At 44.3% G+C, this 22,603-nt stretch overlaps 1 protein-coding gene and 1 long non-coding RNA gene across 4 annotated transcripts in view; both read left to right on the top strand.

The window, feature by feature from the left end:
- KCNJ2 (potassium inwardly rectifying channel subfamily J member 2) overlaps positions 1 to 6,105 on the top strand; it is a 58,496-nt gene extending 52,391 nt beyond the window's left edge. For all 3 annotated transcript variants that reach the window (XM_072025914.1, XM_072025915.1, XM_038165291.2), the window contains one exon: positions 590 to 6,105. In XM_072025914.1, coding sequence (XP_071882015.1) covers positions 806 to 2,089 — 1,284 coding nt within the window. In that variant the 5' untranslated portion in view covers positions 590 to 805 and the 3' untranslated portion in view covers positions 2,090 to 6,105. The remainder of the gene's footprint in view (positions 1 to 589) is intronic.
- Positions 6,106 to 7,416: 1,311 nt separating this feature from the next.
- LOC119713150 (uncharacterized) lies at positions 7,417 to 21,263 on the top strand. The gene is made up of 4 exons (XR_005260092.2): positions 7,417 to 7,546; positions 10,389 to 10,608; positions 11,959 to 12,053; positions 15,566 to 21,263. It is a non-coding gene; the product is annotated as an uncharacterized lncRNA (long non-coding RNA).
- The last annotated feature ends 1,340 nt before the right edge of the window (positions 21,264 to 22,603 follow it).

Genomic DNA, 22,603 nt, shown 5'->3' with positions numbered 1-22,603 from the left:
ATGGGTCCCTACCAATGGCAGGGGGTGGCACTGGATGAGCTTTAAAGGTCTCTTCCCCAAACTGTTTCATGCTAATTTAAAGGAAATCACTGATACTTATGCTTGCATTTCCCAACTCTATTATTTTTCTCAGCACATGTTGTCCTCCCTTTTGCACACTCCCTTGTTTGCCATAGGTAAAGCAGTCCAGGAGACAGACCTTGTACATCGTTAAAAGCTGCTTCAGTATTTTTATTTGAACAGATGGAGGCTAAAGCTAATTCTTTGTTTCAAAACAAACAGAAAGCGCGGTTGTAAGCAGCAGATAGATTCTTTGCATGCTTGACTTTAAAGTGAATATTGCTTAGAGACTTGTGCGACATGATCACAGTGCTTTCACTGAGAAGAGCAGTGGCTTCTCTATAGTAACGATGTCACCTCTGTCAGTATATAACTGCGCTCGGAGAACTGTGCATTCCAGAAAATGCTGTTGTTAAGAATAAGGAAACTTCCTGCAGACCCAGAGGAGTCGTTTTACATGATTCTTGCAGGCTTGATTCGTTGTCCTTTTCCTCCAGGATCTAATACGACATTTCTCTTTCTCTTGCAGACCATGCCCTCTCTATGACGGTTACTTGTTAAGCTAACTCTGCATGCCAGAAGACCGTCCTTGGTTGATCCAAGGGCTTTTGGGGACTCCGGCCTCTCCCCAGTTTTTCTGTGTGTGTGTGTTCCTCTAGAACTTTCAAAACTGTTTCTCCAAAGGGTTTTGCAGAAACTTAGACTGTTTTCTAAAGCAGAAGCACCTCAGTCCACAGCAGTAGTGATGGGCAGCGTGCGAACCAACCGCTACAGCATCGTGTCTTCGGAGGAGGACGGCATGAAGCTGGCAACCATGGCCGTTGCCAACGGCTTTGGGAATGGAAAAAGTAAGGTACACACCAGACAGCAATGCAGGAGCCGCTTTGTCAAAAAAGACGGCCACTGCAACGTCCAGTTTATTAACGTGGGCGAGAAGGGACAGCGATACCTGGCAGACATCTTCACCACCTGTGTGGACATCCGCTGGAGGTGGATGCTAGTTATCTTCTGCCTGACTTTCATCCTCTCCTGGCTTTTTTTTGGCTGTGTGTTTTGGTTGATCGCGCTGTTGCATGGGGATCTGGAGAATCAAGAGAATAACAAACCTTGTGTCTCTCAAGTGAGCAGCTTCACTGCAGCCTTTCTGTTCTCCATTGAGACCCAGACCACGATCGGCTATGGCTTCAGGTGCGTCACAGACGAGTGCCCCATTGCAGTTTTCATGGTGGTTTTCCAGTCTATAGTAGGCTGCATCATTGACGCCTTCATCATTGGTGCCGTCATGGCAAAGATGGCTAAGCCAAAAAAGAGAAACGAAACTCTAGTCTTCAGCCACAATGCCGTGGTGGCCATGAGAGACGGGAAACTGTGCCTGATGTGGCGCGTCGGGAACCTGAGGAAAAGCCACTTGGTGGAGGCACACGTGCGAGCACAGCTCCTCAAATCCAGGATCACGTCGGAAGGGGAGTACATCCCTTTGGATCAAATAGACATCAACGTAGGGTTTGACAGCGGGATAGACCGCATATTCCTGGTCTCCCCAATTACAATAGTACATGAAATAGATGAAGACAGTCCTTTGTATGACTTGAGCAAACAAGACATGGACAATGCTGACTTTGAAATTGTAGTAATTTTAGAGGGCATGGTGGAAGCTACTGCCATGACGACCCAGTGCCGTAGCTCATATCTGGCAAACGAAATCCTCTGGGGCCACCGCTATGAGCCCGTACTCTTTGAAGAGAAAAACTACTACAAAGTGGATTACTCCAGGTTCCACAAAACATACGAAGTGCCCAACACACCCATCTGCAGTGCCAGAGACTTAGCAGAAAAGAAATACATTCTCTCGAACGCAAACTCCTTTTGCTACGAGAACGAAGTGGCCCTCACCAGCAAAGAGGAGGAGGAGATTGACACTGGGGTGCCTGAGAGCATGAGCACAGACACCCACCCCGACATGGACCACCACAACCAAGCGGGGGTGCCTCTAGAGCCACGGCCGCTACGGCGGGAGTCGGAAATATGACTGACAAACTCTTCCTCTCTCTTTTGGTTGAAAGGAAAAATAAAAAAAATCTATCGGTCAAAGGCACGTTGACCTGAGAAGTTGGCCCAGAACAGTCTTCAGACAACGGTACTGTTGAAGAGTGGTGTGAAGGCAAGCAGACCTGAGAAACCCCGGCTGGTTTTAGGGCTGTCCTCGTAGGAGGGACAACAGAAAATGAACTCTAAACACAAAGCACTAAACATGTCTAAGTATGAACAGAAGGCACATATGTTGTAGAATAAATTATGTATATATTTTTTTACAAAACTTGAACTTGCAGGCAAGCTTTGGTTGGGTTATTATTATTTTTTTTCAACTTTTTCCAGAATGCTTCTCTCTAGGGAACAAGAATGTTTTTAATGGCATAACAAAGGCAAGAATCTGCCTTATTATTATTATTATAATTATTTTTTAAAAAAGCTGCTGCTAACTACATGAACACAAATGGTTATTTTTGTTGCAGTGTAGTTTTTATTTTCTCTTGTGTAATTTAAAAAGAAAAAAAAAAGTCAGTGTTGAACTTTTGGGGTTGAAAAGCTCGTGATCACTACAGAGAGGCCAACGTCGCCAGGAAGTCTAAACTCCTTTTGAGGCCAGTAGTTTGATAGCTAGAATCAATTTCTCTCTTTCCAATTACATAAGGGGCATTATGTAATATCAGGCCAATCAGTAGCCTCCAGCAAAATTAAGATTTTTGGGGGGAGAATTTAATTCTCTGACTAAAGGAAAAATGAAATATATATATACATAGACAAAAGTACTAAGTTAAAACTACCTAAGTGGATACCAAAGAAAATGCACAGTTTTGCACAGTGGAGTTTATTTAAGAAAAAAAAAAAAAAAGAAAAAAAAAAAAGAAACAGGCTGCTTTAAACAAACAAAAAATTCAAACCTCAGACACTTTTTTTTTTCTTTTGATTTTTTTTTGTTTTTCTTTTTACGACCTTTATTTTGCACCTTATTCTAAAAGCTTAAGACTCGGATCTAAAGTGAGGTAGGGATCTACCCTGCCCCTCTTCCCTTCTATGGGGGAATAAATTCCCTTCCTTGCTGGTAAGGAGAAGCACAGCTGGGGGAAGGCAAAGGGGCAAACATCTGTCCTCCCCGGTCGCTCGCCGAGCCGGGCTGCAGCAGAAGGTCGAGTGTTAGTGCACACATTCCCAAACTGGCGCTAGACCTCAGCGCCCTGAAAACTGAGCCATCTGCCGTGCTGCAGACTTGGGACCCCCACGTTTCCAGGCAAAATCTGCCAGGGACAGGGAAGCTGGTGAGCTGTGCCGGGGCAAAGCGCTTCTGGCGCGGGTGTTTGGGCACAGATGAGCCGAGCCATGTATAAATCCCCAGGAAGAGGTTTGGGAGAGGGTAATGGAGAGGAAAAAAGGCTTTTGTAACACAGCTCTTGGGAACGGCACAGGAATGGTGGCATTTTGTGAAAATGCTTCTCTTCAGCAGGGCAAGGGTGTCAGAAAAAGTGTATTTTCCAGCTCATTTGGAGAGGGTTTATTTGGGAGGATGAGGCTGCAAGGCAAGCTCCATCTCCTGCCTCCTTTTCCCCGCAAACATCAACATCAGTGATCAGTGGATGAGAGACATGGCCGAGCTCTGAGCAGGTTTTGTGACCTCCTGCGATGCTCTGGCCCTGGCTCCTTCGCCCAGAAGGCTTTAAATTCTCTGTGCCTCTAAGATCAAGGATGCAACCAAACTGCACGTCACGCCTGCTCACTGGTGGCTCCCCCGAGGAGCAGGTGGAGAGGGGAGGCGGTGGGGACAGCAACCCTAGTCCACTCTTACAGTATTGGATCACTGTATGCCATTAAAAAACAGCTTGTTCTAGGTCTAATGTCTTCTGCAAACAGATATCTGTGAAGGCCGCTGGCCCCTTCCAGCCCTGCCTGAAAGAAATGCCTGCAATGAAATGGTGTCTGATAAGATGGTATCTGCAGTGGGTGGGTTCGAAACTGTGGAAATTTGACATTGTAAATGTAGATTTGGCTACTAGAGAGGGCAGACGATTAAGTACAAGGCTATTACTGGGGTGGGGGGAAGTAAATGAGAGGAAAGCTGAACACGCAAAGCGACTCGATTGCAGTTTCTGGGTCAACAGTAGTGAAGACAACTGAGTGCTGCTAGTGCTGCTATTGTGATATACTTGTACAAGGAAAATACCTAAACCAAAGAGTATTCAGTGAAATGGAAAGCGCATGAAAATGCAAAGGGGAAGGGATGGAAATGGGACGCCGGCTGGGAGAAAGGGGACCCCTTCTCCAGGTTGGTGTGCCCCAGGTGCACAGAGCTCCCACTGGGTGATGATACTTGAGATGTTTGAGGGAGGGATAAGAGATGGGGGAAAGGGGAATGCAGGACTTCAGCTTTTTTCTTTAAAGTAAAAGGAATTCAGAGAAAATTAAAAAAAAAAAAGAAAAAAAGAAAGATCCCCTCCCCTTAATATTTCTGGTGCAGAGGTTTGGGGTTTTGTTTTTTTTTGTTTTTGTTTTGTTTTGTTTTTCAAGTCAGTTTTTCAGAAATATTTTTAAAATGTACATTTTATAAAGTTTATCAAGTATTTTCATATTTAAAGCCAAATGTAAATAGAAGTCTGTAAAGGAGGACAAGGAGAAGAAGAAACAGAAAAGGCCACAAAAAGTATAAATTCCGCTCGGCAGTCTCGGCTAGCTAGTACCTAGATGCTACCGGTTAGCATGATTTTTAGCAAATACTTGCAAGCCTTATAGGATTCCTAATGCTATGAACTTCTCTTTATTTATTTTTTACGCATGGACTTTTAATTTGAAAACATGTTCTAGTTACTGGCATTTTTAAAACTTACCAGCTTTCCGAGTGCTAGTCTTGTCGAGGGTGCGCATCGAGGTAATCCATTACACTCTCTGCCGCATTCTTTTTTTTCTTTTTCTTTTTCTTTTTTTTTTTTTTAATAACCCTTTGTTTTTGCCGATGTACTCTGACATTGCAGAATTGCACTCAGCCTCTGGCTCTGGGAAGCTGCTAGAAAGAGACCTGCAATGTGCACGCCATGGTACCCTTCCCCTTGTCCATCATTTCTGTATTTCCGAACATGCCTTGGTAGGCCCACTACAGGACAGGCAGTTGTAGCACACTTGTCCAGCAGCAAATTGGGTTGGTCATTTTTTCAAATGTTATTTTTAAGGAGTACAGAGTGACTGACAGCGTTTGGTCTGTTCCTGATGATCTGGGGCCACGCTGATGCTTAATTAGGAACCCTTTAAACTGACTGAGCTCTACCCACCGGCTCCTGCAGGCTTTGGGTGAGCCTCTTTATCAAGGATAAAGTCGGCTCACCTGGCTCGCACAGAAGGTTTATACTGTATTTTGCCTAGGGTCTGGGGGGAATATGTTATTTCTGCCCTTCCCTGAAAATACTTGAATGAGACACTTGTTGTCTGAAACATACTGCATACAGTGAAGAAAAACATTTCCGAGGCAGGTTGGGATCTCTTCTTTCCTCTGTCTCTTCTGTGCGAGCTGTCTGTTCTTAGGTAGCAAGGGTAGAACTCCTTAATTATTGGCTGTGTTTAACGATACCCTCTCCCAGACACGACAAACTTCTGTGTTGTTAGTTTAGCACTTGCTCTTCTTGGGAAAGACAAAGGGTCCAGATGTTTGATTTGTTCTCCTTAGGTCTTCTTTTTTTTTCATAATGGATTACAAGGTAAAACTGAGAAGTACTGTAATGTCTTTAAATTATGGCTGCTCATGACCATTGTAAAGTAGAAGGGTGCTGCGTAGTTGCCATCCCACAGCCAACGAGAAACTGATTTTGTAATGACTTTTGGCCTGCAGCTATTGTAAGGTGAACAATCTAGGCATCTGACAGTTGTCCATTACTATTTTCCTGTTTGCAGCCTTTTTGTATCAAAGTCTTCCTAATGTACTGCACAAATTGTGGATTGTACAGATTTTTATATATTATGTCTTATTTTATTATTTCTAAATAAATAAAAAAAACTGAGAATGAACTGGTGTATGCAGCATGTATGTGAATGAAGTGGGGAGAGGGGTCAGGACGTTATTACAGAGCTGTGTTTGTGCCTGTCTCTGAGCACAGCCATTGTCTGAAGCACTTTAGGAAGAGACAGGTCGTTCCCTCCCTGGACAAAAGGCAGGAGGAAAGGTGATACTATCATTATTTGCCAGATGGGAACACAAACACGATTCTCATTGGACTCTGCGGTCGGTGTAAGGCAGCTTGCACCAAAGGAAAATCTATCCCAGAGAGACTGATTGACTTTCTTAAGGTCATACCTGAAGCTGCAGAGCTCCAGATCATTAGCTACAAGTTGTCTGAAATAGAAAGCAAGCTCAAAGTCTATGTAAAACACAAGCCAGGGAGAGAGGGGAAATGAAAATGCAGAGCATAAGCAAGCGCACTTAAAGATTTGGGAAGGGATTAAAAAATCAGGCAGGAAACATCCTCAAATCCTCACGAATCCCCATGTTTCATATCTCCCTGGATCATCCCCATTTGGAAATGATGCTCTTCATCTGACCTGAAGTCCAAACACATTTACTGTAATCTTAACACATGCCTTCTTTATCTGGAGCCCTAAGCCTTTGGGGCTGGATTCTTGTGTAATGGGACGGGGAAGCACTGCTGGAAAGGGGCTGGGAGTATCCGAATGGGGACTCGGTGCCCATATTTGTCAGGCTGGGCAGCTCCTTTCCCGCTGCTGTGTGTGGCCTCCGGGGCAGACATTGAAGCTGCGCAACTGTGACTCAGCTAGAAAACGCTGATCTAACTGGAATAAAATGCACTACAAAGGCTGAGGACGGCCGTGCAACATCGCAGCGCGGTTTTGACCCCTCGGCTGAACTGTCCGACTTTTCATCAGTCTGCAAAGCCCTTCGAATACAGCTCTGAAATGAAGGCTGATGGAGCCCTGACCTTGGCCAGAAGGACTCCATTTAGAAATTCAAATTCCCATTTCAAAAACTAATGGTCTCTTGAAAAGCTTATAATGATAATTGCAGGGCTGGATGTAGGGACAGCGCCTGGCTGTCACAGCCTGGATCTGCTGGCTGTCCCTGCAGAAATCCACCCCCGCGGGAGCCGCTGGCTGCTCTGAGCCCTCGCTCCTCGGGGCACTGCTGGGTCTGCCTCTCCCGCTGCCTACACTGTTAGCACCCTCTCCTATTGCTGGCTGCTGGGGTGGTCAGGTGGAGTCAGCATAAATATAGCAGCAAAACACAGACTGCGTGTTTTGGTAGCTAGCAGGGTAAGAGCTGAACTTTCTCCCCTCCCGTACCAGCTAGATGCAGCATAGAAAGTTGTGTTATAGGCAGATGCATGAACCAACTGCTCCTTCTTTTCCCAACCTTCTCGTCAAACAAGTAGTGCTTGCTGAATCCTTCGACGTGCCAAGCTCATGCTGAAGGCTGCAGGTTTCCTATCTATAACAGGTGGGCAAAAATGCTTAAAGAAATGTCCATTCTTTCAAAAATGTTTAAGGAAAACTCATGATTTCAGGAGAGACTGTTGCATGGGTTTGAACTCCAGGGAGGTGGAGGTTGGTGTTCCAGGAAGGTTTTGGACAAGACGTGCTCACTGGGATTCAACACACACCCAGTAAGGATTAGCTCCTTTGTCCTGGTGTAATGCATGCACCAGCTCAGGGAAGGAGCTGTCGGTGCTGCAGGGTCTCAGTGCCCTTACAGGGTCCCCAAGGCTTCTGCACTGCTCAGGGCAGCAGCACAAGGAGTCACACTCAGCATGCAAAGTGTAAGTCCCAGCTCTTTGCATGAAGTGCAGTCACATGAAGAGTTTGCATTTCTTTAGCTACACCAGGGCGATCCTTCCTCACCCTCTTGCAGTGCTGACCCACGATCTGTGATTGTAAGTCTGTGTAAGATAGAAAAAGGGAGAACATTTTACAAATCAGCATTTTTTTCAGACTGATTTTTGCTTCTCTCTCCATCTGCTCTTTTGTGAGCAAAATTGGGCAGTTTCCCCTGTCCTCGGGCAGCGCAGCTCCCACTGGCTTCCAGATAGGGAGGTTCTGCACCTGCAAACTTCAGTCTAAATTTAACCAAGTGGTGATCTTTAGACCTGTTTGCAGCTCAGATGTCACAGTGGAAGTCAGAAAAAGACTGTTAATGCTGCAAACACAGAAGCCACGCATCCTTGCGGGGAAGCCAAAAGCTAGCAGGAGCCCTCCAGCACTCTGTAATCCTCCAAACATCCGCAGCTGCACAGCCAGGCTCCGATCACCCCTCAGTGTCACGGCAGTGGCATTCTGCTGAAATTAGAGGATGAGCAAAACCAACCGAATGGTTGTGGGGTCACTTGGCGGAGTTTGAGATTTAAATACACAGGCTGAAGGTGAGAGAGCAGGAGCAGGTTTTGGTGAACTCCCTCGTGGTGCTTTTATATTCAGCTGAGCACCCACACGGGAACGATGGCCACCAAGAGGTGGGAAGCGATGGCTGGATGCCACCACTGACAGCAGTTCTGTAATTTTTCTATTAGGGGAAAGGGAAGGAATGCCATACCGGGTGCACACGCTGCCAGGGGAACACCAGTGGCATTGCACGACCTATTCATATCACCTCCAGGCACATTAACACGGGCTGCCACGCCGCACAAAGACCTGCAACATTTTGCTCCGTGCTCTTGGCAGCTCTCCAGATGGAGCTGAAATCCATGGCTAAATCCTTCCATTTATCCTGTGCGTTGGGTAGAGCTCGTTTTGTAAAGAGTTTACCTCATTTTGTAACCTTCACAGCCACCTGAAGCCGGGAACATCGTTCCCTCTATTTCACCTTACCCTAACACACCGCCTTCGCTTTGTCCTCTCCTGGGAATGCTGCAATGTTTCCGCGGGTTTACCAGTGTCTGGGGACAGGACAGACAAGTGCAAGCTGGGAAAATTATGGAAAGTTCAAGAACATAAAAATGAAAGATGGGTCTTGCAAATATTGTTCTTCTTCTTCTCCTTCCAAAGTCTCCTCTAAAGTCATCTTTAAACCAGTACCACTACTTACAGCATTACCAAGGGTGCAAATACAGGTTGTTATATGTAAGTCAGTGCTTTTTATACATGTAGGTTACGGTAGGCAGGACAAGAAGGGGCCAGAAACACCTCCTTCAGCAATAGATGCATTTTATATTATTCTTTTTAAAAATTACTGCTCTTGCCTCTTCCTTCCTTTCTGACTTGGATTTTAACCATACATTATGGAAACAGATATATATATATTTTTTTAATAGCATCCACATTGAGACTCCTACAAATGACATACATTAAAATGTGTAATAGCTGCTAAATCACCCAGGCTGGGAAGCTGAGCAAAAGGGAGTCACTGACTATGGAATAAGTCTCCTGTCTTGGCTGGATCCCCACCTATTTGCAGCTCCTAGATGATGCAGATTTCAGGGTAAATTGGGAACTGAGGCCAAAAGCAGGTATGAGGTCTCATTCACCTGGGCTTGGCCTTGCTGTGGTTGATCCTCATCACCAGGCAGTTCGGGTGAGGAGCTCCAGGAAAGCCCTGCTCCCTCCTGACACGTAAAGCACGTTGTCTCCCCGAGGAGGCAAGGGAAAACGTATTGCTGTGCATAACTTGTATTTGCTATGCAAATTAACTCATTAATTATATTGTATTGTGTGGCTATGCCCATATTTAAACCTGGGATGGGAGCAGGGAAATGGCTGCTGCTGGCTCCAGCCTGCAAACCCTGACCGTAGTGGAAAATCAAGAACAAACTAAACCAGGGTGCTTTGACTTTGCTGCCTGAGAAATTCCTTCACTTTCAAAAAAATCTGATTGCTGGTGGTGCTCGAGACTAATAATCTCCAAGATACTACTGCCACCCAAATCGTTATCAGAGCTTAAATTAATTGGTATATAATAGGCTGAAAACAGGAAAGGGTGCATTTCTATAGTTAAATAGCACAGGATCTTTATGAACAGGGATGAATTTTACCCTGGGGCAGAGAGATTACCCAGGGAAATAATACTGCTTTAGCTCTATTTTTGAAACCTTTTGAGGTTCTTGAATGGTGCAGTGGCTGTTAGCTCCCAGGAAGGATGAGCTTCTGCCTTTAGCCAGAACATTTCCATCCTTATCTCTGTATTTGTGTGAGCATTTTGCATGCTAACCCATTCACACACACAGAATTCAAGACAGATCAGCAAATCATTTTTTCCCCCCTTTTTCCCATGTTAATACTTGCAATGACTGCATGTTGCTGGAAAGGTAGCAGTAGATCAAAAGTTGGTATTTTCTCTGTTTACACCCTAGGCAAGAGAGCTTGGGCTGTCTGCAGCCGACTCGGGATAGCTCTGTGATCTGCAGATGGAAAAGGAGGGAATTCCTTTCTTCCTTCTGCAAGGGCGTTTGGCAAGAGGTGTCCACCCTCTAATAAGAAGCCCAGCAGGTAACTGAAGAAAGGGAAGCTTTAAAGGAAAATAAAGCGAACAAAGCTATGGAGCAGCTCAAATGCTAACACCACATTTCAAAGGTAATTGAGTGTAAGTGAGAGAGCGAGTGCAAAAATGTTGTCTGTTCATTTTCGTAAGCTCAGCAGCTCCACCCAAAGGACGCCTATCTGCAGGGTTTTGGGGTGATGGTAACAGAAACCTCTGGAGAAAGGCAAGCCATTCATTAAACGGCACTGAGTCAGCTGCATCTTGCATCGTAGAATCCCTGCTGGTGGAGACGGGTGCTCTTGCAGATCGCAGCATCCTTGGCCTCCCTTCTCCCCTTAGTACCTGGTCAGCCCAAGGACCCGATCCCGTGGGTACGGTTGTCCCATGAGCAGCAGCAGGAGCAGAGGCTGCAGGTGTCTGACCCTCTGTGCTCGCCTCCACATGCTCCAGAGCAGGGCTGCAGTTGCTCCTGCCTTCAGAGAAGCCAAGGGCATTAAAAGCAATTAAAAGCCCTGACTTAGTGTAATTAGAACCAACACTGGAGCTGCATTGGAGACTTTATCTCAAGTTTTCCAAAGCCCTCTCCCAGCAGGCTTGGGAGTTTATTTCCGCCCTTCGCTTTCTTTTCCCCTTCTTTTTCTCCCTCTTTTCACCCTGGGAGGTGTCTCCCAGCGACACCCCTTGGCAGGCTTTGATCTCAAGGATGCACAGGTTGTGCGTTTACCTTTAGAGTTGCAACATTTCCACGTAGCTGGCATGTCTCAGTATTTTCCATATTTATAGCTCTTAAACTCCTACAATGAGAGCCTTCTGCAGTTCTTTATCTGTGGTGCCTAACGAGGAGGGGTTGCCAGAATCGCCGTGCCCATCCCTCGGTGTATTATCTGACAGTTTTTCTATTGAATTAACTCAAGGTATGCATTGACTAAACATCTTCAGAACTGTTGGACAAACAGACTGTGTAATATTCATAAATTAATGCAAATCGGCTTCAAATATGTCAGACTCACTCCCCTAGGAATCCCTGGACCTCAGCATGTTGTGACAGTTCTTGTTTAAGCAAATCTGGATCTTTCAGTGCAAATAATGAGAGTGCTTTCATCCTAAGCGGTATTACCAGTGAGACTAATGTGCCATTCTCCTTCTTAAAAGTGTAGTCTCATCAGATATAAATTAAACCACTGGGAGAGCAGGAAAAGAAAATGTGAGTAGCATTTGCATGCATTGTCCCTCCTTTTCATCTGCTGCAAGAGCCGCATTGTGGCGCCTTTTTAATGACAATGCTGCTATTAGAGTAAATGATTAAATAGTCGCAATCTTTCACTTTCTGGGTTTTCAGACTTGGAGATTTTGTTCCACATGTAAATCATTTGCATGCGTTTGAGATATAATTGGTTATGTATTTCTTGAAAGCCTCATGCCACACACTTCCCATCTTGCAGGTCTCCTTCCATGGATAGTTCCACGTCCCTGGAAAGATTCAGAAGATGGTTGGTGCTGATGGCTGTCCAGAGGGAGCTTCTCAACATGCTTTCAGGTACATTTATGTGCTCTAAAGGCTCATGAAGCTTCACTGAGACTCGGCTTTCTATCCATGGGAGCAAATAAACCTTGGGAGCTTCTGCAGCCACTGGTGGCTGGGGTCTGCCTTCAATCCAGTGCTGCCGACCTCCAACCTGCCCTGCTTGGGCACAAGTCGTGTTGTGCTGCCAGCAGGGAGATGTTTGCTATTCCCGGCAGGGCTGTGAGAGTCCCTCATGTGATGGTTATTTACCACACTATATTATTTGTGCTGAAACATGTAAGCGTTACCACTCAGATATATTGCTGCCCCTAACACATCTTCCTAACGAAACGCGTTCAGCCCGTTCCAACATGGTAGATTTGCTTTCAGATAGGAGATGTCCACATTCCTTCCTTGAAGTTCGTCTCCTCCACATATCAAAAATGTTAACAAATAGGCATAATATATGCCCTGGGGAGCAGAGAAAGCTGCTTTTCTTTTTCTTGGCTGGCTTAATCCACTCTGGAATTATGTGACTTTTCATCTCTGCAGTTGGAGGAAAAGGCTAACTTGCAGTGTAAAAGTAGCATGATAAATTGTGGAAAAATAACTTGCTGGCTTTCCTAAGAAACTCCAGCTCCTCCTCTCACTGTACTCCTTCCAGCGCCCCAGAATTCATTGCATCAGTGCATGTTATGGCACCTTTGGGATGCGTTACTCATAAGAATGGAGCTACTGGTGCTTTGCAGGCGTATTTTAGCTTTGGCTCTCACATGAGTGCTCTGACACATCCGTGCTGTCTGCACGTCTGGGTAGCGTTTGCTTGCGGGTGTCTCCTGAGATTCCAGTCAGCTCAAAAAAGGAAACATCTAATTTATATTTGCTAAGGTATGCGTGAGGTCCTTTTGTTCCTCTTTGCTGGTGGTGAGGGCTTTGGGTGCAGGGTTAACGGGGTACGAAGGCAAGAGGGATGGCTTGAATGGGAATGTGGTGTTCACACTGTGGTGTTCACACTCCAGATCTCTCCTTTCTCTTCTGAACACTGCAGGGTGGCCAGAGGGAGTGGGGAGACTGCATTTGCTCGGACAGCCTTGCTTGCGTGACCTTGTCTGTTATTTTCTGCATTGTAACATGCTGGGAGAGTCTACATGTATGTTCCAGGCTGTGGCAGCTGCCCTGCTGCATGCCCTGGCCCCTTGGCACTGCCTGGCCCTCCTTGCGAGGCTCCTTCCCTGCGACCTGCAGGCACTGGGGGCTGAAAAACGCAACCCCAGGAGCATGCACTGGCATGGGGGAACCCGCGACCTGCCCAGCATCACATGCCCTTTGTGCAGCACAGCTGGGCTGCACTTGGTCTGAGCCTGAGTCTTCTTCCTTTGAATTCATTTGGATCTCAGACTTCATCTGTAATTGCCTATAATTAACCTCTCCTTGCAGGGCGCTCTGGAGATGGGAGCTGATAAGCGAGTGCTGCACATTGCTCTTGTTTTCCCCTGGAGGCAGCCCTGACGGGCTCTTTTGCTCTCAACTGGTGCAGTCTGGGCGAATTTCAGTGTTTCCAGGTTTATATGCAGAAAAGTGAGACTTAAACTCTAAGTTTGCACATAAGCTTAGCAGAATTCCCTGGTCACCCATAGGGGTTTAGCACCAGCCCTGGTTTGGAAGAGTTGTGCTTTTGGGGTCCAATCTCACGTAACCAGCACATGACGGTCAAATATCAAGGCTTATTATTAAGCAGTGTATTTTCCATCAGCAAGTACACCAAAGTCAGTAAGACTCAAAATACCAAAGTGTTTTAAACTAAAATACTAAGGTGTTATATGTATAGTAGGTCCTTTCATGCTCTGAGACGTTTGCCAAAGTTTGAACGTAAGCACAATGATTTTATGCAAAAGAAGGGACAGGCAAAGTCTGAAGTAAAACTCTTCTGGCCTGTCCACACAAACTGTTCTCAGCTTTAAGAAGCTAGAGCGCAGAGAGCAACCTTTTTAATTTTTCTCTCCCTTAAAATGAATAAGCAGATAGAGATCTGGTGCACAAGCTGGGGAACAAAAATACATTAAAACAGCAAAGTACTGTGGTTAGCAAAGGTTTTGCTAAATGAAATGCCATTTTTGTTTTTTACCCCTTAGGGAACAATAAGAAAACTTCTCTTTATACATATCTCTTTCTGAGACATGCTCCATGACTGGTCGCAACCTGTAATAAAAATGCCATATCCAAGAGAATATATTTAATATCGGGAAGGCAAAATAGAATGATATGATCTGTTTGGGGTTTGAAGGTAAATGTTTAGACATTTTTTCCTTTAAAATAATCTGTGATAGATGCTGGTTAGCTGACTGGGAAATGAAATCACGGAGGATTTATGCCATTAATGACAGGCTATGATGTCAAAGACATTTGGCCTGTGGCCATAACCTTTTGTGTGGCTCTGGTTGATTTTTATAAATAAACAGGACCGCTCAGCTGCTGCCTGGATAGGAGTCCCCATCACTTGGGAGCACTGAAAACTAGGCTAAGGAAAGCACTTAATAATACTGAGCACAAAATCAAGGGGAAGGGATGTCCTGCAAGAACTGCTTTCTCCCTTTACTTGCTCTGATTTTACAGAGCAGGTCTTGGTTAATATTTAAAGAAACTCCAGATTACTGAAATAACACCGAAACCAATCTTACTGTCTGAAAGCCCATTTATGATGTTGATTTACAATTAGTCAAAAGCCTGGACGCGTTGTCAATAGCATGCATCAGTGCTATTCTTGTCCCTTTTTGGTACAAAAAAAGCAGCCTGGATCGGCTTGTCCGGCTGTGCCAATGTGGCAGCGGAGCTGGTGTGGGACTGGGAGGCTGCTCACCCTGCCTGCAGGCAGCCAGACAGGTCTGATACCCAGACCCCCCCCCTTATGACAGAAAACTGCAAATCTGACTGCAAAGAGACAGGGAAGCCCTGAAGTAGATATAGCTTTCATATCTGTCCCCTTAAGGAGCTTACGGGCATAATTTTAATCATATTTTCCCACATAATACAGAGGATTTGCTTGCAGCCATTTCAGCCATTTGATACGTGGGAGGGCTTCATTATGTTGTTATTGGTGTCATTTTTCTTTTTCACATCGAGCTGTTTACCTTTTGTATTCTATCCTCCAGGAGCTGTGCTGCTAATGGTTCTCTAGGTGCCAGACCTCCGCTGGGTTAGGCAACACAGCTGCCTTGCGTTGGATTGAATATCACCACCTTCTAAGGATCCAGGTCCCTTTATTAAGATAATTAGCTGCCCTGTGTCACGGATTTCTGCATAAGCACATGAAGAGCTCCTTGTTCTTCTCTTTTACTGACAATTCTTTTACAGACAAATGATTTTCCTGTGGAAATCTTCATCTTTACCTTAAGTTTGAAATGAATAAGATACATTCATTTTGTTCAGCTGGCTAACCACACTATAGAAGTGACACCATCCTTACATAGGGTTATCTGTTTTGTCCATTAAAAGTATAGTTCCCCATAGTTCATTTATTTATTTTGGGTTAATTCTTTCTTCTCCAGAAGCAGTGTTTTGCACTGGAAATTGTGTCTTGTGGAGTCCTATCGTTAGCCTGCTGCCTTTACATTTTCCCAAACAGCACAGATGGAGGGAATTGGAACAGCATGGCGGTAGTACTTGGTTGGTTGGGTCCTCCTACTATTACTACACAGAAAAAGAGCTTTAAATATGGAGCAAAAACTCCTTCTGTTAGAGTCCATGTACAGAAAGAAAAGGGTCCTTCTTCTGGTGGGACGATGCAGCACACAAGGCTAAGAAACCTTTCTGGAATATGGCTCCTACAACACAAAGGGCCCTTCAGAAACCCAGGCAGCATGCTACAGCAGCCTAAAAGACATCCCCGTTTACACCAGGGCTGTTTCACCGCGGAGAGCATCACCGCTGGCTGAGGATTGAGCTGTGGGTGCCCCTCCAGCAGCATCCCCATGGCTAAGGGTCCATGCCCCACATGTGGCACTGGTCCTGTGGTCCTGGAGGATGATGGCAGCAGTTGCCCCGTCCCCATTCCCGGGCACATCTCTGCAGCTCTGTAATGCCATCCAGATGTCGGCGCGGCTCCGCAGCCCGACGGCTGCATTTCACCATTAACATACTTGTTTTATGACAGAGCGGGATCATTACAATCGTCACATTATTCTGTTTCTTTTTTTCCCCTCTCCTATTAGTAGAGACACTGATTATTATTTTAATGGGGAGAAACAAGTTCCCCATGTCCTTTTCCAGTCCTAAAAATACAAGACTATTTTCCAGAGAAGCTTATGACTGTAGATTTAAATGTTCGACTCGAATACATTAAAGTGCCCTAGATTTTAAGGAGAAAAAGCGAGTCCTGATACTCAGAGGAAGGTAGGGCACTTAAGCTGACTTACAGCAGTGTAATTATTGGTATTGTCAGATCTTATAATCTACAAAATTATTCTTAGGCACACATTTCATTCACAAAAATGTTTCTAAAATAATTTCAGGACTTCACTCGAAGACTGTTTATTTTGGAAAAATATAAATCATTGTTCCCTTTAAAAACATTTCAGCTCAGAGAGCCGTAATATTTTATTTGTGTTGAAAGAAGGCAGGGTTTATTAAATATTAATATGTGGTTTACAGCACGGGTTAAAGTTCCCCTCTTAATATATGCTATAACTTTGCTCAAGAGACTTCATTCCTGAGGGAATATAAGTTTCTGCTTAAGGGACTTGAAAACAGAGAAACAATATAATCACAGTTTATAAAAATGCCAATATATAGTATGCTTTCTGTCCAAAATGTTGTGAATGTTCATGATAATTAATGGCATGAACTAATTAATGGCAGCATATAAATAAGACACCTGGCACAGTGCCTTGCTGAGCACAGGTCATGTACTCATGTCCCTGACCTGCTTCTACATCAGGAGCTTATTTTTGAGACCCTTGAAGCTGAGACAGGCACCAGCAGGTGTGCCAAGGCCAGGCCGTGACATTAAGGACTGGTCAGAGAAAGGAAAGACACAGAAAATGCCAGGGGTAGGCACCGGCAGAGAAAGATTTAGTAAAAAGGGAAAATGCAGATCCTCAATCAGGGAAGACGAGGTGCAGAAGGGAGTTGTGCAGCCAGGTGAGTGGGAATTGTGCCTTTCAGTAGAAGCCTCTGGAAACTGAGTGTAAATCATGAAAAGGCAGTGGGATTTCAGCTTTTAAATCATGCAGGGACCTTTGGCAACTGTAACATGAAAGTCTTTGAATCCACAGAGATGAGGGAAAAGCTTAAGGAGGAGATTTTTCAAAGGCTTGGTGGGGAGGTAGCTGTTTATTGAATATTTATCAAGACTTTTGATGGCACACAGACAACTTCCATGCTGATTCAGTGGCCATCAGCCATCTCTGGGCATGGAGGGCATGTGACAGGGAATGCTGTGTTATTTCCACTTCTTTATACCATAGATTAGCATAAATAAATCAATCAATTAATTAATAGATCTCCTTGAAGATGTGATAACCCTAGTGGAACAATTCTGTAATATCTGCTAAAAGCTGTGTGTGATTCTGGATGGTGAACTTTCAAATGGGAACCTTTCACACGTGTTCAGTGTGTTGACTCTCATTTAAATTCCCATAAATCCATCCTTGAAGTTTTTGCTCCTTCAGATTTAAAAGGCAGAACTGCTTATTCTTTTTTTTTTTTTTTTTTTTTTTTTTTGCTTGGGAAGGGAGTCTTCTAGGCTGAACTGTAAATCACCATAAAGTGCACCCCCCCCAAAAAAAAAAAGAAAAAAGAAAAAGAAAATCAGGGCATAAATGAGTTTTGGAGCTGTCTAGTCTGGGATCTGTAATTAAATCAAGGAGACTTTCTGATCTATAGAAGGGTCAGTGTAACAGGGCAGTGCTTTGAACCACGGTCTCATTAAGATACAATTGCCTTCTTCGCTTCCCAGATTGTTTATAACAGAGGGCTTATTCCTAAGCAGTCAATAACTGGAGAACATAAATCACTGCACAGAAAGAGTTGTTCCTGGTTTATGGGCCAGATCCTCAGCTGGTATAAATCACTGTTGCCCCAATGATGTCACCTAACTCATGCTTTATTTATACAACCCAAAGATCTGTCTCATACTGTTCTCATTTTATTGGCTTTTATTGACTCATTCTGTAGGCACAGATTCTCATATATAAAATGAAGGTGGAGATAATTGAGGTATGTGAAAAGTAGTTTTGTAAAATTTTCAAGGGAATATCTGAATCATTCTCTTCCTTCCCCTTTCATTTTATTAAAAAAAGAGTTACCATCTGAATTTCTGTCAACTCATAACCATTTCCCTAAATACCACCTTGGTCACTTTGCACTCGTTCTTTTGCAAAATGTTCCAGTGGTCTTTGCATGATGTAATGGAGCTGCTTCTAGGTGCTTCTGAATTCAGAAAGGATGTCCCCAGGCTGACCAGGGGACAGTCAGATTTACATCTGAATTTCCAGGTGTGTGAAGAGCCTTACAAACATTGTTACGTGGGAGCCTTCAGATTGCCCCGTGCTTCATTTTGGGCTATAACAAAACAGAGAGGTGGATCTCCAGCAATCTCCTTCCAAGATGAAGATCACTTTTGGTCCCTTGGCCAAGCAATCTGGCAATATGCACCAGGCCTGCACAGCTCCTCTACCAAAGCAGTATTACCAGTTGTTAATTAAACTTACAAAAGCTCCTTTTCCTTTTTGTTCCGGTAGTTGCTATGAGCAAATCTGGCAGCATGAAGTCCTTTTTATATGTCCTGGTTGTATTTCATCACTCTGATGTCAGGACTGATGTCACTGGTGTCAATACGGTATTTATGAAGCTGCAGATCAATGTTAAATACTGGATTCGGGATCCATTGACAGAGTTAGAGCTCTGACTGCGTTTGACCTTCTTTAGCTGCCTGGAAGCCAGAGGGGATTTTCCATGTCATTCAGTTAAAGGAGTTTCCACTGCATGGCTTTCTCCTCTCACTGCATGGTATTGCAGTAAATACAGTCATTTGAAAAAAAAAAAAAAAAAAAAAAAAAAAGATAATAAAAAGTCTCCAAGGAAATAGTAAAAATTTATGAAAGAAATCTCCAGAGAACAAAACATCAAACTGGCAGACACTGAACATGAGAAAACAGCCAAGGAATATTGTGAAAAATTGATGAGCAGAGCTGCAGATACTTGAAGACAATAAACAAGCAGAATCTACTTAATTAGGGAAGATTGTGATGTTATTTCTCTAGGTTAACTTTTATGTCCACCCAGAACTTTGGCACACAGATAATGATAGGCCCAGGCATTTGAGTTTGCTGCTGTTCCTTTTGCGAAACACAGAAATTACGTCCACTTTTTTTCCCATGAAAAACTACCAGAATTTTATTCCAAGCTGTTTCACAAATTAAAGCTGTTGTTACAGCGAGGGTGAAATATTCACCGGCTCTGCTTACTGGCCTCCTCCTACCATCAAATTCATCACAGGGACTTGCTGGAGCTCTGCTTCCTGCCCAGAAATCACTGGAAGGAGAGAAGATGAAGCTGTGAGGAGAAGCACAGGCACAGGATGCAATTTTGCCCAGGCTGTGGCTATTCCCTTCCTGCAGCCATGCAATGCATAGCTTCTTTCTTGATGGAGCTTTTCATTAGAAACATAACATATGTTTATGAACAAGAAATAGGAGTTATTTAAGACCTTTATCTGGCAGGATATGAAGAAAACAGCAGAGGAGATGCGCTCTGCAGGAGCAGGGTGCTGGAGAAAGATGCAAACCTTCGCACCCCAGCTCTCCTCAGCCCAGAGGCTGTTTCTAGAGGCTGTTTCTGAAGTGTATACATTTTCCTTCTGACAGTTTAGATATACATGTGTAAATATATGTATATATAGGCTGGGTTCATGCTCACCATGTGCAAGTGTATTGCCTTCACTAATCCATCAGTCTTCCATCAGCTCTATTGGACTCTCCCAAGAGATTTGGAGGATTCAAACCCTCACAGGTGGCAGAATTTCTTCCTGAACTCGTGGTGACACTTTCCCTTAACTTCCTCTGAGCCTGGAGATCTTTCTTATGCTCCTAATCTCCCTGAAACCATCATTTCTTATCCAAAGCTGCTTAAGCAGTTGGAGAGTAACGTTCATTTCCAGGCAATATGTGCACAAACTTGGATGAGGGCTGGTTAGCAAACGGAGCTGGCTGTAATCCGGAATAAAATTAAACCTTAATCACTGGGTTCGGGAGGATAGATTTGTCACTGCCCGGCCAACATGTATCTTAATAAACACATTCATTCCTGCGGAGAACAAATCCATTCATATCCACTGGCTTAAACGGATGTGCATCTGCGCATGGGGACTGGGGATTTTGCCCCCTCTGAAGCAGTGCTTCGCCATGAAGAGAGGCTTACGAGCACTGGCCCTTATGGCAGGGATGTGGCTGTGGCTGAATTAAGCTCACATCTGCAGGCTGGGAAGGGCTGAATCCTGCCAGGGGCTCTGCCTGGGCACCATGTCAGTGAGGGGCATCTTCAGCCCCACCATGGAGAGCGGGTATCTGAGCTGCAGATGGATGAGGGGCTCCTTTCCATGTCACACTGGACCATAGCAGAGGTTAGAAATCAACCTAGGTCTCCTGAGCCACCGCCCTGTGCACTAACCACATTTTTCGTCCTCTCCATTTCTCAACTGCTAGTAATTACTCTTAGAAATGCTCTGGAAGCCAAAACAAACAAGCGAGATATTTCCAGTGAGCTTTCAGTTTGTTACTAATCCTTCAAAGACGGTTCTGTCCACAAGGCAATACAGCAAGTTATCATGTTGCTAAGCCCACTTCTCTGCTTTGCGTGTTTGTGGCATCGTTTCTCTCTGATGAACGAATTTGCGTACGAGCTGACATCTCCCTCTTTGGACTGGATGTTTTCTCTCTCACATGATGGGAAAAACAAATTCCATGCTGAATCAGAACCCAGCCGGCACAGCTAATATGACCTGGATTTGTTTCAGGGGACAGGGATTTTGGTCACCCAGGGCCTACCTCAGAACCAACTGGAAGTAATTTTGTGCATTTTTTTTTTCCCCACTGTACTCCAAAGTACTACCTCATGAGCACTGCATCCTGGGATGACAGTAAATATCTGCAGTCACTGAATATGTGTTTTGCTTGTGTTATTTTTTTATGTTTTTTACTATTGCTTATCTCTATTTTTAAATAGAATCTGTAAAAAAAAAAAACAAAAGGCCTTTACTGAATCTCTCTATACTACATTATATCTACATGGATGTGAATTCTCGCACCAACTCATCCTGCAATGACTCATTGGAATGTGCTTATCACAGGTGAATCTATGAAAGAAAGTCATCCTTATCGATCCTTTGCCTTCATCCTTGGAGCCTGCTCATGCATGACTTCATGGAGCTTCACAAGAGTTGACTGAAGACTGGGTGCAGTGTCCGTCTAATTAGCAATATTGTCTCATCTTGCATCGTATTTTATGATCTGCAGACATTATCTGGGTGATCTAATTCAAGGGAAAGTGATGGGAATATTTCAATTCTGTTATTGAATTTTCTTCTCAGGCTTTGTAATTAATTCCCAGTGCCTCAGGCAGGCTGTAGTAGCGGTGACGGATGAGCTGTGCTCCATCACAAACGTAAGCCAAAGCCCAAGCTGCCGTGCTAGAGTTGGCTTTCTATCCACCACGTACAGTGGCTTTGCCTCTGCTTCTGCTGCTTCTGATACAACCAGGGCAATGCAAAAGCAACACACAGAGAGATTTTCAACAAGGATTATTAAAACATAAAGAAATTCCAGTTCATAGTAGCGTGACACATCAGAAGAGACCTACTTATCTGTCCTTGCCCAGTCTTCAAGCCCTACAAATTTATAGGAAAAAAGCGTCTTGTATCAGCACCTCTGAAGTTGAACACTAAAGTGTGAAGACTAATTCACAACTTTCAGGGCAAGCACTAAAAAGTTCATTTGATGAGACTTCAACTTAAAAAAAAAAAAAGAGATTGTTTACAAGCTTTGGGCCAATGGTGCAGTTAGATGTGGTGGAATTTCTGAAAGTAAATGCTTGCTTTTAAGCCACTGAGTTCATTGAAATGAATGGGATTTAGATGTAAAAGTCCTTTGGAAAATCTCAGGAGGTGACCAGTGCATTGTCAGTCTCTACAGATAAAAACCTGGCCTGTGGGCTTTGATGCTCATCTGTTGAACAAACATGAGTGTATTCCCCTAACCCAAATGAATATTCTAAGTGCAGACCACATTGTGCAGTAAGAGGTTCATATAAAACTGGATTAGAGTCCAATAAACCTTCTAAAACAAAGTCTAAAGACAATATGACGCCCACATATCTGTGTGTCCATGTAGACCCCACCTACTGCACACGTTTTACACTAGAAATTATGACCTAGTGAAGCATGTAGGTAACTCAGACGCCAACGTGTACAAACACTGCTGGTCTGCCTCGCGCACTCTGCAGCAGGGTACACGCTGTCCGACCAAGCTGTTTTGGGTAGAAGGTAGAGCTGAACCTTGGCCAAGGCTTGAAGACACATAAATCAAGATTCC

Source organism: Anas platyrhynchos, chromosome 19 (assembly GCF_047663525.1).
Source record: "Anas platyrhynchos isolate ZD024472 breed Pekin duck chromosome 19, IASCAAS_PekinDuck_T2T, whole genome shotgun sequence".
Classification (NCBI taxonomy): domain Eukaryota; kingdom Metazoa; phylum Chordata; class Aves; order Anseriformes; family Anatidae; genus Anas; species Anas platyrhynchos.
Note: the sequence above shows the minus strand (reverse complement) of the source record. Positions and strands in the feature narration are given on the sequence as shown.